This window comes from Penicillium canescens (assembly GCF_028828765.1).
Source record: "Penicillium canescens strain IBT 15451 chromosome Unknown utg000010l_segment0_segment0, whole genome shotgun sequence".
Classification (NCBI taxonomy): domain Eukaryota; kingdom Fungi; phylum Ascomycota; class Eurotiomycetes; order Eurotiales; family Aspergillaceae; genus Penicillium; species Penicillium canescens.
This window is the reverse complement of record NW_026703972.1, coordinates 2054768-2070764: the sequence shown is the minus strand read 5'-3', so window position 1 is coordinate 2070764 and position 15997 is coordinate 2054768. Positions and strand designations below refer to the sequence as shown.

The following is a 15997-nucleotide window of genomic DNA, read 5'->3' as shown; positions in this document are numbered from 1 at the left end:
AGTCGTAAGCTACAGAGCTGCTTTGGAGCAAGGTAGCAGCCCAAGTCCAAGCAGACACCACTCCACTTGCAATCAGCCCAGGCTTGACACTTCTGCTGGCCGTATTGAACTCCTCGCTAGTTTTGGTTGAATATTGGGTGTATTTGTTCTTCAGATCGTTAGTGACATGATTAAGAATGTCTGCCTGCCAAGAGCGCTCCAACCTGAATGAAGGATATAAAAGCCATCAACACAGCGAAAAAGAATCCAATGCCCACAACCACTCCATATCCCGCTGCCTCGGGTAATATAGGGGTAGTAACACTTGAAGCCATTGTATTGTATGTGGCTTCGTTCCGACCTGCTTTCCTATCTCAAAACGAGAGCTTCAACTGATTGTTTAGCGGGAAGACGTTGGTATTATATAGAAATTAATTCTGCGCTCCGTTCTGGGGTAAGTAAAACAACTTCTTCGGGGTGCTACTGGCGGATTCGTCCAGATTAAATACAATCGAATTTCGGGGAAGTCTAATAACCTGCCTGAGTCGCGCTCGCTATCCATGTTGACAGACCACATAACCCCAACGCCCTTCGACATCTGAGGGCCAATATGAAGACCGACATCGGGGAGGGGCCTTCCTATGTGTGCAATACAAAATTCAATGTATGCCAATGCACTCAGCATTCCGGTCTGTTCCTAGTCTCTCCGATATAAGTTGCGTTACGGAAACAGGATGGTGGCTGAGGCACAACTTGAAGGACCCCAATCGTGTCGGACAAAGCTGAACTAACTGATTGTATAGGCTAGACGTGGGTAAAGATAACAACCCATATCTGTTTCACAGTCACTTTAGTCTCCGACTTGGAATCTGAAGTCCACGAAAGCAACCCCCGTTGGAAGCCTGCGCCAGCCAATAGTATCAAAATCGCATATCTGTCTCCTGTTCCACACGCCGATGCCCTTTAAACTATCGATGCAGACCCAGAGCCCCTTCAAGCCAGGTCTGCATTCTACATACATAGGTAGTCATCATGTCACACGCAGCGACGACCCTTAACCTATAGATTAACAGACAGGTCGGGAATCTCCACCATGTGCCTCTCCAACGGCAATAACTTATCTTCTCGGTCTCCAATCTCTCCAACATCTTTATCTGTCGGCATTTGATCTGTCGGTAACTTACCCCGAATCGTGTGTACAGACCTATTAGTGGGTGCGCCATCCCGTAATAAGTGGTATGCGCTTACCCGACTCCTCCCATACCTGATAAGCAACCGTCGAGCTCGTCGTCTTATCACACTGTTCAGTGGCAGAGATTCAGCAAAAGCAAGGCGAGATTCTCATTCACTCTTTCCACGATATGATATCCTGCAACGGTATTATCTAGCCGATGCCACGATCGATAAGAATTATAAGCGATGCCTCGCCAGCGTCGGTCCTTCGAGTTTGAGTCTAAGTTTGGACACGAAATGTGCTATGTTTCACTCAAGTATCTTTGGGCGTCAAGCCAAGTCAGCTCAGTACACATCTCATGTATTTCTTCGGTCAAGAGCTCATCCGATGTTCAAAATCCACTGGTACAATTTGCAAATTACAGATCGTTAACAAATGAAGAACTCGATACCGCACAAACTTTGGCATCTCGGTGAACATACTTCAGTGTCATAGGGTCTTCAAGCTATTCTTCTTATGCTCCTTCCAAAGCTGGGGCCACTATTGTAATGCTTTTGTTCGGAACAAGTGCATCTTGTTACCTTTGGCAAATGAGAAAGACAAAAACGTGATACTTTTCTGCTTTTCTCGTCGGTGCCTTCAGTAAGTACCTAACACGGACACCTTTAAATGAGAGTCAGTGAGAACACTGTAGTTTGTCTGAATTTTGTCTAGTTGCTAGAAATTCTTCACCTGCTTTTGTAACTGACGACGCTTTCTCTGGACTAATAATTCTTCCCCCGCAATGTGTCCCAATTGTTCATGTGAAAGGTTATAGACCCAGGAAGGGGAAAACAATTTCATCGGCGCTGCAGGCCCGGTGACCAAATAGTAATCTGCCGCTTGCATGCACATATTGTCCGTGAACCTCTTTCGAGCGACCTTGTAGTACGATTTCAAGATATCATAAATGTCTTGCACAGTCTGTTGCAAATTACTCATGTGGTGAATCTGCGTAAGATCAGAAACTCGAACACATTTTTCCTTCGAGAGATCCTCATGTTGGACAGACATTGATAACTTTTGGGCTGCAGTCGTAATGCGTTCTTGGCGGCTAAAACAAACATTAGCCTTCTGTCAGAGACGGCCATTTGGCAGATTGTTTCTTCAGTACGCTTGAAAGGATGGCCGAATTGAACGTTCCTAACTCAAATCCGCGAGATTCCCGATAGATATTTTCGATCCAAGGGAGAATACCTTGTTCCAGAGAATTTTGGATTTGGACACGGTCATGTAGAATGTCTTCGATATCGCTGCAACTATTCAGCTTTCTGCTGGGGACAGAGTTCTCATGTTCTTCTTCTACTCCTTCAATATCCGTGCCGATGCAGGTTCTGACAGAGCTCGGTGGGGAAGTCGCAGTGGTATTTGGCTGGTTTTCAGTGTTGTCGTCATGGCCATGCGACTTGAAGCAGTATACATGTCCCTGAGAACAAAAGTCATCAGAAAACTGTGCATTACGATTAGCAACCAAAGTTGCCCCCAATCTTAAGTCAGGTTCTTCGTCAAAAGCATCTTGCAACCCATAATTTGTATGGAGAGCATTCTCAGTGATACGCTGAAACTTCGACGCGATTTGGAGCAGATATTTGCTTTGTTGCTCGGGGGATTCACGCTCTTCTCCGAGGTTTTCAAGACCTCTTTTGCATTCTTTGAGACGTTTCGAGACTTCAGATCGCACCTGTCACTCATCACCGGTCAGACTTCGTATGCCAGTACTCGCAGAGGAACTAACCGATGGAAACTCTCGCCGCACGTTGGAAGCCAACAATGCTTGCAGGCGCGTTCTTAGAGACTCGATGCCGTAATTATCATTTGAGAGGCGGTTCCAAGGAGGCGAATTGCGGAATATTTCTTCTTCTACGTCACGATCCTTTGAAAAATCCTGAAGATCCTTCTGTCCAAGGTTCCGAACTACCACCCAGCATAATTCTTGAGACTCCTGCTTCCCTTCGACAAGTTCAATGATCTTATCTTCTGCACCTTTGTCGACAAGGTCTGGCTTTGTCAAGATCCGTAAGGTTCTTGTTCCATCCGGGTCTAGCTCTCTCGCGATTTCGATTATCTCTTGTGTTGCGATGTCCACATTGGCTGGAACAACGGCAAGCATTATTTAACAGGAATATCCTGTATAGCTAGGGAAATACAATGGATGTACTAGGCGATTGGCGCAACGGAATCAAAAAGGGGAACTACCCAAAAATGATGAGATCAAAAGAGTGTTGATTCCTGTCTCCTATCTACTGGGATCGAGGGGGTTAAAATAGCCTCGAGAATACCTGGTATCGAATCCTCTAGAATCCCAGAGGTACCGTTTGGGTCAATACGATGCTGATCACCATTTTCCTGACACCATATCATGCACACACCCAGGTTATTAAAAACCACGAATGCGTTGCTAACTGCGAGCCTTGCAAGCAGGCTCAATGATCCAATATAGGTGACAGATCGCATTTCTAGATTCAAGAGACTAAGATAGATTGAGATAAGTCTTCTTCGATTGTTACGGTGCGATTGGGAGACGGGTGCATCTTATAAGTTATTCTTCTGTTATAAGCATAAGAGTCTTTTTTCCGTTCGCAATCTCATTTAAATTAACACTAAATACGTTTGGACCGCTTCTTTGCAGCATATGTTCAGAAGCTGCAGTATTGCGGGCGGCAATTAGGCCACCGCAGGCCGTGACGAGACCCTAAGTTCGTTTTCAGGAGGTTGAACACTCTACATGTACGCGCAGGGATATACATAGTTGAGGTAGCGTGCATATCGCTTTTAAAATATTGTGAGAGGCCTGGGTAAATGAAGTCATCCTCATCTCCAACCGTATCGTCTCGTGAACAAGGACGTTCAATGTCATGGACTTCGCCAGATTGTTAGCGATTTCGTTACATCCGTGGCAATAACTTGATCTGTATTTTTTTCTCAACAACATCACAGACATGAAAGGCAGAAGGCCATCGTCGTTTTTTTCTTCTTCCCCACCTTCCGCTGTACATACTTCAACCTTGCAAGCATCGGCGTGCTGTGTTAGTACAAGCGTGCGGTCAATCCGGTACTTTACAAACCCTCAAGTTCCGAAGCCAAATGAGACTTGGTTAACTGCATCTACAGTTCCCAGTAGTCAGAACCTTGGAAGCCCCGAACTTCGCTTTAAGAGCGGTATATACATATGATGTGGCACGCTAAGTATCTCCTCTTTACAAGTCGGGGCGACATATATTTATTATGGTTCAATATGCCTCCCGAAAACATCTCCATTTTCATCACTTTTCTCTTTATATACTGTATGAAGCTCGTGGAAGGTCAAGATATCCCTCATGCACACATGGAACGGCCGCGCGGGTGCCAGCAAGAGTTAGTCAAACGAAGACTTCCCAACGGCCATCATACCGCTATTTCCGGCTCGCATTCTCTCCCAAACGCTGCGCTAAGCGACCCCGTCTCTATCCAGAACTCTCTCCCTCAACCTCGGGTTTTGTCTACCCTTAAGAGGCCGTCTCTCGCTCATAGTCAGCAAGGGGAAAAACCTGTTGTTGAGACCGCTTCTGTCGACCTCAGGAGCTCTGACGTCTCTCACCGTATCACAGGTACTACAATCATCAAGGGCGATCCGGCTGCTACTACCAGTGCAGCGCCCAAAGGAATCAGGGTTTCGAGGACTGAAAAGGCTCGCACAAACTATGAGACTGCATCTACCGATGCGAAAAGTACGAGCAAGCAGGGGCCAACGTTTGGCTCATCAGTCACTGCTTCAATAACACTTGCTTTATCTACTTTACCAACATCACCCCGTAGCAATCTCGTAGGTGACGTGGATGCTGGTGTGCACAACTTCATCGGTAGCTCGACTAGCAGCTCCACATCCTGGAGTGTCGCTGCTGTTACCCCCTGTACGGACCCCTTCGCCAAGGTGCTAAATACGTCGAGTTCCTATGCTTGGGCTACATCCACTGCTCCCTTGCTGCGTATTTTGAATTCGGGTCTGGAAAGCTTCCTCGGTTCCCCGACCAGTGGCCCCAACTCAGTGAGGCTCACTAAAGTTAGCTACTCTAGCAATCAAACTACTAGCTCCGGCGATTCCAGCAATTCGAATTTCCTAGGCCAGATCATGACAAGCTCCGAATCGGGATTCTTTGACCTATTGGGCCAGACTGACAAGGCATCCACTGGAAGCAGCACCACTTCAAATCCATCTCCTGGCACTTCAAAGTCATCCTCTAGCGCTTCTAGTCCGTCGACTATTCCAGTCGTCTTGTTTGCTTCCACAACTCCCTTGCTCTCACCCACTCCCGCTCCCATTGAGACTTCAGTTTCTGGTGGAATGCTCGGCGAACACCTATCCGGCGTTGAATCTCTGCTTAGTGCTGAATCCCCAGAGGCTAGTTTCACTGCCCTTAGTGTGACAGCGTCGATGCTTGACAGCAATCTGTTGTCGTCAAACTCGACCGTTCTCATTCCTGCTTTGAGTTTGGGAGATAGGGCCACTGCTTTTTTCCCTGACCCCAACCGCCACCAGTGGAGCGATTCCAATACCAAAGTCCTTCAACTCTGGTTATACTACCCCCATTGCTTCTAAATCTGACACTAGCCCTGGCACCGGTTTTGGCACTGGCACATGTTCTAGTACCACGTCGGCTACACTCTCGGGAATCACCGCCTCTGTTCCTAAGAGCGATTCTCCCAACACTTCTGTCTTCCTACATGGATCAACCAGCGATTTGGATATAAGCAAGCTCCGTGTAAAGACAGAGTCTTTTCAATCTAAACTGGCTACGCCTTCCAACTCCAACGATAATGACTGGATGCCATCGACCCTCCTTTTACTGCCTAGCATTCCAGTCATCGAAAGCTCGACCTCCGGCCTGACCGAGAAGCCAAAGAAAACTCATCTTCCTGGCTCTATCACCCCATCGGACGAAGTTACCGAGGCTCCGTCCGACTCGATCCTGCTTCAGCTTGGATTCGACGGCCAGCTGCCGTGGCCATTTGTTGCAACAACCCCTCTGTCCTCGTCACAGATATTCAAATACACCCCTCAGGCTATTGAGAATGCTTTGCCACATCACCCTGTCAAGGATATCCCAGTGATGTTTGCACTTCAGCCTTACTATAACTGGCAAACCGCCGGCTATAACGCTACCCTCGCAATCTTCTACTTCCCTCGTGACAAAGCCAACGCACTAAGAGATCTCAAGGTCAACCCTAACTCTGCTCTTTACAACCAGACAAATAAGAATATCAAGTTACTAATGGCCATGGTTGACCCGACAATCCCTCTCGAGTTCTCCGGTAACTATCCCATTGGTGACAGCAACTCAACCGCCGACGGCGGCGGCACCGGCAGTGGTCACAATGGTGGCCCGGTGAGTGGTAATATCAACAGCGATGGCTCAGCCAGTAATTTTAAGATCAAAGCTAGCTCCATAGGAGTTGGCCTCGGGGCTGTGGCCGGTGCTGGCGCTTACGGTGCCGGTATGTTCTGGGTTGCCCGTCACTATCGCAAGAGGAAACAGTTTCACCAGCGCTCCGGCTCTACTGTGAATCACATGTGCCAGGGTAATTCAGTTGATAGGCGTGCCCACAGCCCAGTCAGCCGTGGACATGGTCGCTCTCAAAAGATTAGCGCGCCGACTATGGCGGAAAACTCACTAGGGTGGGACTAGACGTGCTTCGATAACGCGACGCCAGAACGTAGCACGTATTGCAGCATACCCTACAGACATCCACTGTGCCGGTCAAAAGCAGTTTATTAGGAAATGGAAGTTAAAATCTGTGCTGTTTGTACATAGAACTCTTGGGTTCAATGGCCATCAGATAAGACTTGTATGTATCCTAGTGCGCGACTTTACTGAAACACACCTGCTTTGTGAAAATCAATCTGCCAAAAGATGACAAAATCCTAGAACGTCTTTTGCCACAGGTCAATGCCGACCGAAGCTGCAACAAAAACCAAAGCCGGGATACCATTAGCTCGCCGGAGACCTTGGTCATCTTTCTCAGGCCATTCCCGTAAGAGAACTATCTCGAGGGTAATATGCATGTTATTATCTGGTATGAGTCGTAGTTCCTGCTATATTCATCTTAAAACTAGGTCCAGTTACAATCAATCCCGTTGAACTTGTAGTTTGAATACACGAATAGTAATTTGGTGGTGTTTTATGTAGAATTCGACCGCGTAGAGGTAACCATGGGCATGTAAAACCGGATCCAGAGGCGTTTCGTTTCCGCCCAAGGACCATCAGGAACCATGTCGTGAGGGAATCTTCCATCATTAGACATCAAGTAACGTTCAGCTCCAGCCTTCAGCATTTCCCCAACTGTTTCCCAAGCCTCCTCCTTTGCAATTATTCGATGTAATGGCGTGTATCCAAAGTTGTCCTGAGTGTTCACGTCGGCTCCATTTTGAATGAGAAGCTTTATGATGTTGTGAACGTTCCTACTTTCAGCAGCATGATGCAGAGGACCTTTGCCTTGCTTGTCTCTCGTATTTGGGAATGCTCCATGTTCAAGTAACATCTTTGTTAATTCCATAGATCCCGTGCGTACAGCCAAGGAAAGAGGTGTCAGCCCATCGTCGTTTCGGAAGTGAACATCGGCTCCAAGCGACAGAAGAGTTCGGACACACTCCTCAGCTTCGATCTTATAATAGTGATTGATAGCGTAGAATATTGGTGTTTCTCTATGCTGGCCCCCGGCCCAGTTCACATCGGCTCCGCTTGTGACAAGCATGCCAATCATGTTGGGACACCAACACCAGGACGAACAGGACGAAGCCGCCAGATGAAGAACGGTTTCGCCATAGGCATTCCTAGCCATGATACTAGCGCCGCATTCAACGAGCGCCTGCGCTTGTTTGAATGCACCCTGTGAGATCGCATGCAGGAGAGGTGTCGCCTGGGCAGGGTTCCTGAATTCGAGCTCGGATCCATGCATAACGAGTGTTCGAATAATAGTTTTGTTGTCATTCCGAGGGTTGCTGGGCCTTGTTGCAGCGTAGAAAATTGCAGTCCTTCCTTCCCTCATGTCCGTGAAGTTTGGATTGGCGCCAAGATGTAGTAGCACGCGCACAGCACGTGTGCAGGAATGTTCAGCTGCTACTTGAAGAGGCGTCCTTCCACGATAGTCTTGAGACTCCACCTGGATACCAGTATCTATGAGTCTCTTCATGATTCCGGGGGTAGCGTTTTTCCAAGCCGCAATATGTAAGAGATTCATGCCAGTCCCGCTTTCCACAACGTGTGAATCAGCCCCATGCTTCAAAAGTAACTCCACTTTGTGTTCCTGGTTTGACCTTACGGCCTCAAGGAGTGGGGCATGTTTGTCCAGCACCGCGGAATTGACTCTGGCACCATTATCTAGAAGCAACTTAGTGATGGCCACATTGCTACGGCCATTTATCGCCATAGCTAAGGGCCTTCTGGACCACGCATCGACCGCATCTGGCAATGCCCCATTTTCCAGAAGGATTTGTACAACATGGGTATGCCTGCCGGCAACAGCTTCTAGCAGCGCTGTCGACTGTGCCCGATTTGACGACCGAAGGTTGACACTCGCCCCTGCCCGGAGCAAATTTCGGACTCCAAGTTCGTCCCCACGCCTTGCGTACCACAAAAGAGCCGATCCGCCATCCAAGCGAACATTTTTTCGGTAGGCCTCATTGATGAGGAGGTTGTACAGCATCTTGCTAGCTCGTAGAAAGCTGAAAAGATCTTTCGGCGAATCCAGATTATTTGCAATGAGAAAGGTAATTTCTGGTGGAACAGAGAGAAGACACATCTTAGGGCACTTAAAACGAATGGCTAATCCGCGACAAGATATAAGATTGATCGATCCTTAGTATCGTATTCGGACTCGACTGGCTAGGACTTGTTGCATGGGTCTTGTAGGATGAGGTCAAAATAAAAGCGAAATACAAGAGCAGAAGAAGCTTTTGCGATTTCCCATTTATGTTCTTAAGAGAAGGATTTGTGATTCTCACTACCATCGGTCCGCTCAGTTATCTGGCTAGACCGTTCAAAACTGTTGCGCCTTTATCGTTACCCAGATTGAACATTCTGAATAATCCTGCAATCATCAGGAAACCTCTCAGCTTTGACACCCCGTTAGACTCTTGCATTATGCGGAAATGATACGATGACCCAGCTAGCTTTTCTATTTTCCTTCCTATGCAGCTGGGAGGAGCAATCGATTAGATGATGTAAGAAATCTTGTAACTCTTGCTGAGAACCAAGTGACCCCTATTGAACATTCACTGGGGTATGACAGTTTCGAAGGGTGCATAGGACGGAAAATGAACTTTTTTCAAATGTACCGGTTTGGCAGGGTCCATATGCGAATGAACAGACCCCAGGCACAATGTTTGGTCAAAAGTTCATAAATAATCTTCTCTGAAGACCTTGTTAAAACATATGTGGTTAAGAGGTACATGAGACCCACTCACCAGCGAAGTTATTTTAGTTAATCAAAAAAGCCAGCAAAGCCCTAAACACCCCTGTTCATGCAAAGGTCATATACTGCCGCCTGTTAGGCTCGCCAGATTAAAAAAAGTGGTTACCATACTAGATCATAGATAGGTCTAAGTGCTCAAATCACGATGCACTCTTTTCCAAATTACGCTCAATTCTGGTACAATGAGACGCTGGTTTTCTGCTCTACACTCTCCGGTCGCCGGGAAATTACTAGTTTTGAGGAGGCTTCTATCTAGTATTACGCGATTCACCGATATGCCCATGCGTGGGACTTCCTAGATGTGACACCATCATCCGAGTTTCACACCAAATCTCATATTGGCAGGCCACGTGGAGTCCAGATGAAGATTAAATAGCATACAATAGCTTTCCTGGCAGCAAATCTACCCATGACATCCATTCATATTCAAATAACCATGGATCGAGGTTTTTCCTCAGTCTCAGTCCAAGGAACATAGTCACCTGTCGGCATTGTGGTGGATGGGGTACGTAAAAGAGTAAAAGAACGGACGGCAACCAGGAAATCACGCTGTGAGAGCAAACTCTGGAAGAGATGGGTGAGAAATTACAAACAGCCAGAATATAACTGATGTCTACTGTACTCAACTCACCATATCTACTTAGAACAAGTCTCCATTTGGGAGGCAAGTGGTCATAGCGGAACTCACAGCTCGCAAAAAATGAGTTTAATAATTAAATACCCATCTAATATAGCCATGCACATTGTACCATTGTTTCGACGTAGGTTAAAAAATGAAAATAAATTGAAAGACTAAAAATATGTCAGGAAAATGGTGATCAGCATCGTATTGACCCAAACGGTACCTCTGGGATTCTAGAGGATTCGATACCAGGTATTCTCGAGGCTATTTTAACCCCCTCGATCCCAGTAGATAGGAGACAGGAATCAACACTCTTTTGATCTCATCATTTTGGGTAGTTCCCCTTTTTGATTCCGTTGCGCCAATCGCCTAGTACATCCATTGTATTTCCCTAGCTATACAGGATATTCCTGTTAAAATAAAAATAAACAAGATCTCTTTTTAATTCGGCTAAAGTAGCAGGATGGATCATAGTATAGTAGAAAATGGGCAATTGGCTAGATGCCCACTTGGACCTCGAATTACTCAAGTTGAGTCGATTTAATGAGGTTGACAGGTATGTGAAAATCAATCATTGGGGAGTTCTACGGCTACACAGATTCACGATGGCCTACTAGTCTTGACCGGGTAATTACCATGCCTTGGCCTTCAAATATAGGTTTGGTGTAAATCTCTAACGTTCAACTATTTGGGCTGCATCTAACGAGATCTGCATCGCCATTGAACGAAGGGCACGATAGCCCAGCTGGTTCATCGCAATCATCACTTTAGTGTTGGTTTTTTTGGACTGCTTCCTCCAAAATGTCATGCACAAAGAGGTAAGGCTTGCGGTCTAAATTTCCTTCTAATAACACCCAAGGTAGTATCGTCGCTCTCCCAGGCCCACGGCCCACACATTGGGCGCGGCTTGTTAGCGTAGGTCTAGCTGAGCCATTCCGCTCTAGTCAAATAAGTGCGTTCGTAGCGTGTGCCTCTGAAAAAAATCTAACGGCGTACTAATTGAGCAGGGTATACAACCCCAGTTCTCGGATTGGTCCGACCCATTCCGCCAAGCTGTCTGTCTGGACTATAAAACAAGCACGACTTCTAGCATGGGAGCAAGGTCTGGCTACGTTCCCATTCACCCTTACCATCAATCATCCAAGAACAAGTCCAAGAAAATCGGCCATGGATATCTTTCAAACTCCTACTTCCGGTGAGAACCTTGGTCGGTTCTCCGGCCAACTTCGCGATTCCCTTGCTTCCAAAGCCAAACCTTTCGACATCTGGAGTGTTCCTGATTCGCCTGCAAGCCCCCAAGACGAAGAAGACTGCCCTTATGACATGGAAACGCAGTCCTATGCGGGAGAAAGCCATGTGCCAATGGATGAAGACATAGAAGATAGAGCTGATGCTGATTGGCCTATGGAGACTCAAAGTGCGGCAGGACACGTTCCAGAAGTGGTGCATTATGGAGAGACTGGAAGCCCCGTGTCAATGGGCAAGTTGCTGAAGTGTCTCGGAGAGTAAGATTTTCGCTTCTTCGTTGCAGTCCACCAGTGAATCTAATTTATTTCTAGCCTGAATGTCCGAGTCCAGTAAGTGCCTGCTTTTCAGCGATACTCGCTCCAGCCCTATGTCATGCTAATCGAAGCTTAGGTCCATCGAAGAACAGCTCGAAAAACAAAACTTCTGGAACGACAACATGGGACGAGGCGTGGAAAGCATGCAGGGCGGGTACCAAGAGATCTCGGCGCTCAGAGAGGAAGTGGTCACGCTGAAAGAACAACTCAACGCTCTTTGTAGGGGTAGCCCAGGCAGTGGGCGAAAGCCAGGACGCCCCAGGCGTGTCGCGCAATGAAGGTAGAGCGAGGACTCAGTTGTGGCAATACGCACACGATCTACATGTTCTACATGTCTATTTATTGGTACTCCAGAAAGAGGACTAGATACCCAAGCCTAGCAAGAATGTAGTAGGATTCGGTCCATCTCAACACATACCTTGACACCTAAACCCACCGAGTGGCACCATACAATTTGTCAGCGTCCATGCGATTTGAGCTCGGGACCCAAGCCTTTAGAACCTAATGCTCTTTCACAGTGAACCTGCTACATACCCACTTTCCATAGCTGGCTAGCCATCATTGCTAGCCGACAGACACCTGCGAAGAAATCCGCCCGCCCCGAATTGGGTATGATTTGCGCATCTCAATGGGGCGGCTTTTCCGCGACATGACTGGGCCGGTGATGGCAGAGATCGGCCGGGCCCACAAAGATCGGTACAGGTAGACCTCGAAAGGATCCGTTCTGATCTGTATCCGGATCCGCCCCGATCCGCCTTTGGGGCGGATCCGGATCTAGTTCTTCGATCCGCGGGGCGGTTCTATAAATCTTTGATCCGCCCTGTACGGGGCGGATTGATCCGCCGGATTAACAAAAAGGACAAACATAAGAAACCCTGTGATATGCATATTTTATGTAGATTTGGGCTGTATTTTTAAGTATTTGGCTTACAGATTAATCAAAAAAGTATACTAATGAAATAGAAATTGATTTGGAACTCTCTAATTCTATTAAATCTAGGGCTTTAAGTACTCCCATTCACCATCATCCCGCTTTGAACGCTTTGGAACCCGCCCTGATGTACGCCTCTGAGTACCACTTGCATCCTGCAGATTTGAATTATCAGGTAGCGGGATCTCATCCTCTTGGACTTCTTCATCCTCGTCTCCGAGTTCAATCAGAGGTGTATCTCTGATATCTCTAAGAGGTCTTTTACCAAGCGCAACCCTGCTCGGGCCCTGCGATGGTTGAGCCTTAGCTGAGAAATCTTCTTCAGTATCACTGATTAGATCAAACATATCATCATCTAGCCTTTCGCTCTTCCTTTTCTCCTTCACTGCTTGTATCTCCTGTGCTGTAAGATACTCCTCTATCAAAGTATGCTGATCACTTTCAATGTCAAACCTCGATGTACATAAATACATCATAAGATCCTGGATAGTTGTCGGTTTAAGAGACCCTCGGCGGTAATGACAGATATCACGAGCAGTATTGAAGAGTCGTTCAACACCAGAACCAGTCGCAGGAATAGAAAGAACATCGCGTGCAAGGCTCGCAAGAACTGGGAACTCATACTGATTACACTTCCAAAAGACACATGGATTAATCTTGCGAGTACCTAGTAAAGGATTAGTAAGAGATAATAAAAGGTATTTAGTAATGATTCACTTACTACTTCCAAGATATTGTGTAAGCTCATCGTCTTGGTTGATCTCACACCCCTGGGCTTTCTGCCTGTCACCTATCTGATCAACTATAGAGAACTGCTCTATAGAAGAAACTCCATGCAACGCTGGCCGAGTTTCAAAGTAACGCTTCTTGTATGGCTCAAGGTATTTTTCAAGACTCTCGCGGTATTGTTTGCGATAAGGCCCATTCCAGTCCTTCCCAGAGAAGTATTCAAGCTTGTTCTGGGGTGCCATGATAGTCGCAATCGCATAGAGATCACCATAGGCCTTGTCGGTCTCGGCATAATAGTCTCTTAGCTTCTGTGTTGCATATTCGAGAGCGGTTCGCATTATTATCTGCCATCTTGCTTTCTTTCGTCTAAGCTGGTCCCTAGACCTCTCGAGATGATCGAATAGCTGATTGTAGATACTAAAGACTATATGGATAGTGACATCCTTAGTCTTTGAGAGAACACTTGTGAAGTTGAAGAAGGGTTGTGTGATAGAAAGAAGATAGTCAATCTGCTTCCATTCGTCCTTAGTGAGCACAAGGTCAGAGAGGCCACACTCAGAGCAATACTTGTCGCAGATAGTCTGTAGTCTTTTGGCACGCTGGAGCATCAGAAATGTAGAATTCCACCGGGTTTTAACGTCCTGCATCAGAACAAGCTTTGGTTCTTTGGACTGGAGCTCGAGGAATTGCTCTCTACGCTGAGGGCTTCTATTAACCCAGACTGCTAGTCGCCGAACCTAGGTTGATATTAGTATAATATTAGCTAAGAAAGAAGGAGGGGGGGGGGGGATTTCTTACCTTATTAAGGGTAAGCACGATATCTTTCTTCTCTCCATGAGCTTTACCCCGGGACTCAGAATCTGTCCATTCCATTTCTTCTCGGTCATTCTTTGGGGCTGCTTCCATCCTGCCGAGAAGCTCGTTTAAACTGAGTTGAATAACATGTGCCATACACGGGATTCGAACAATAGGGGTACCATCTGGTAACACGAGTGAATCAAGAGCTTTCATGATACTATCATGGAGCGTCGTGTTATTTGATGCATTGTCAGTGGTCATTGTTAAAACCCGATCTTCGATGTGATGTTTTTTTAAAAGATCCAAGAGGACAACACTAAGGTCGGCCCCTTTATGGCTTCCATGAAGTGGCTCAAATCCAAGCAAGATCTCACGGTAATGCCAGTCTATATCGATAAAATATCCGGTAATGGCCATAAAGGCTTGGCGGAAGGGCGAGGTCCAGCAGTCTAATGCAATAGAAAGCTTCGCACCTGACGGAAGCATCTGTAGAAGGCCTTTTTGGCGTTCTATCACTTTCGCCTGGATCTTCTGTCGTACTAGATATGCAGACAAAACCCGAGGCGGAGATGAGGCGAGACTAGCCAGTTTGACTAGTTTATGAAACCGAGGATGTTCAACAAACTGAAATGGTAGTCGTAACTCAGTAATTAGAGATATCACACACTCATCAAACTCCTCGAGGGTAAATTTCTCTGGCTGAGGGCCATTAAGTACCTAAGATAAACAAGTTAATTGTAGGTTCAAGGAGGAGTAGGCATAATAAAAATAAGTTCTAACATACCCCTGATTGAAGAAGCTTTCGAATATCCTGTGAGGGTTTCGATCTCCGGCAATTAACACCCTCCCGGACATGCTTATTTAGGGAGGATGTCCCACGATTTCCGACCGCGGGGTGGATGATAACCTGGCTGCATACTTTGCACATGACCTTAGGTGACCCATTTTGAATCATAGCAACCTGATAGAAGTGTTTCCAACAGTCCGCTTGGCGTCGTTTCTCGAAGATATTCCTTTTCATCTGACTTCCATACTCTGTCATCAACCACCACCCACAGAATTCATCATTCATCTCCTCAGTCCAGAGTATAAAGTGCTTCTGGTTTGTCGTAGGCCCAACACGTTCTAGAGTCGGTGGAACAGGAGGTACTATTAATGGTCGAGCGGAATCGCCGTCAGGTGTAAGGGTGGATGTCTGCTGAGATAGAGCACTAGGGGTAAAATATATTGCTCCGTCAGAAGGAATATCTGAAAGGTTATCTAGAGGATTATCCTCAAAGATAGAGGAAGGGTAGGTATCCGAGAACTGAGAGGCTTGACTTTGTGACATAGTGAATAAGTATCACTACTAACTTTAGTAAAGAGAAAGAAGGAGACTTACAGGGAGGAAAGAAGCGAGAAAGAAGGGAAATTAAAAGACGCGACCAGGAGCGCGAGCTGAACGACATTGTAGATATATCAATTCTAATATGGGCTAGGCGACCTACAGCCCTACTATATGATTGGCTTTAAGAGCAAAACGAGCCCACAATAGAACGGATCTTAACGGATTGATCCTGATCCGCCCTGGGAAAATCCTGACTGATCCGCCCCGCCCCGCCCTCCTAAAACCTTTTAGTATGTTTGAATTTGCCTGACTCTTTAATCCAAAGTATGCTATGTAGGCTACAGAGATAGGTATTTCGGTAGGAATCACTTATTAAAAACAAAGGAAG

At 46.6% G+C, this 15997-nt stretch overlaps 3 protein-coding genes across 3 annotated transcripts; 2 read left to right on the top strand and 1 right to left on the bottom strand.

The window, feature by feature from the left end:
• Positions 1-2258: 2258 nt before the first annotated feature.
• N7446_012409 (uncharacterized protein) lies at positions 2259-3302 on the bottom strand (the record flags this gene model as incomplete). Its single annotated transcript, XM_058521151.1, has 2 exons — positions 2259-2873; positions 2928-3302. 2 exons carry the CDS (start codon positions 3300-3302, stop codon positions 2259-2261), a joined length of 990 nt encoding a protein of 329 aa, XP_058366517.1.
• Positions 3303-4427: 1125 nt separating this feature from the next.
• Positions 4428-6855, top strand: N7446_012408 (uncharacterized protein; the record flags this gene model as incomplete). Its single annotated transcript, XM_058521150.1, has 2 exons — positions 4428-5639; positions 5731-6855. The coding sequence occupies 2 exons, from the start codon at positions 4428-4430 to the stop codon at positions 6853-6855; spliced, it is 2337 nt and encodes a 778-aa protein (XP_058366516.1).
• Positions 6856-11429: 4574 nt separating this feature from the next.
• N7446_012407 (uncharacterized protein) lies at positions 11430-12102 on the top strand (the record flags this gene model as incomplete). The annotated part of the gene is made up of 3 exons (XM_058521149.1): positions 11430-11767; positions 11822-11839; positions 11901-12102. 3 exons carry the CDS (start codon positions 11430-11432, stop codon positions 12100-12102), a joined length of 558 nt encoding a protein of 185 aa, XP_058366515.1.
• Positions 12103-15997: the final 3895 nt, after the last annotated feature.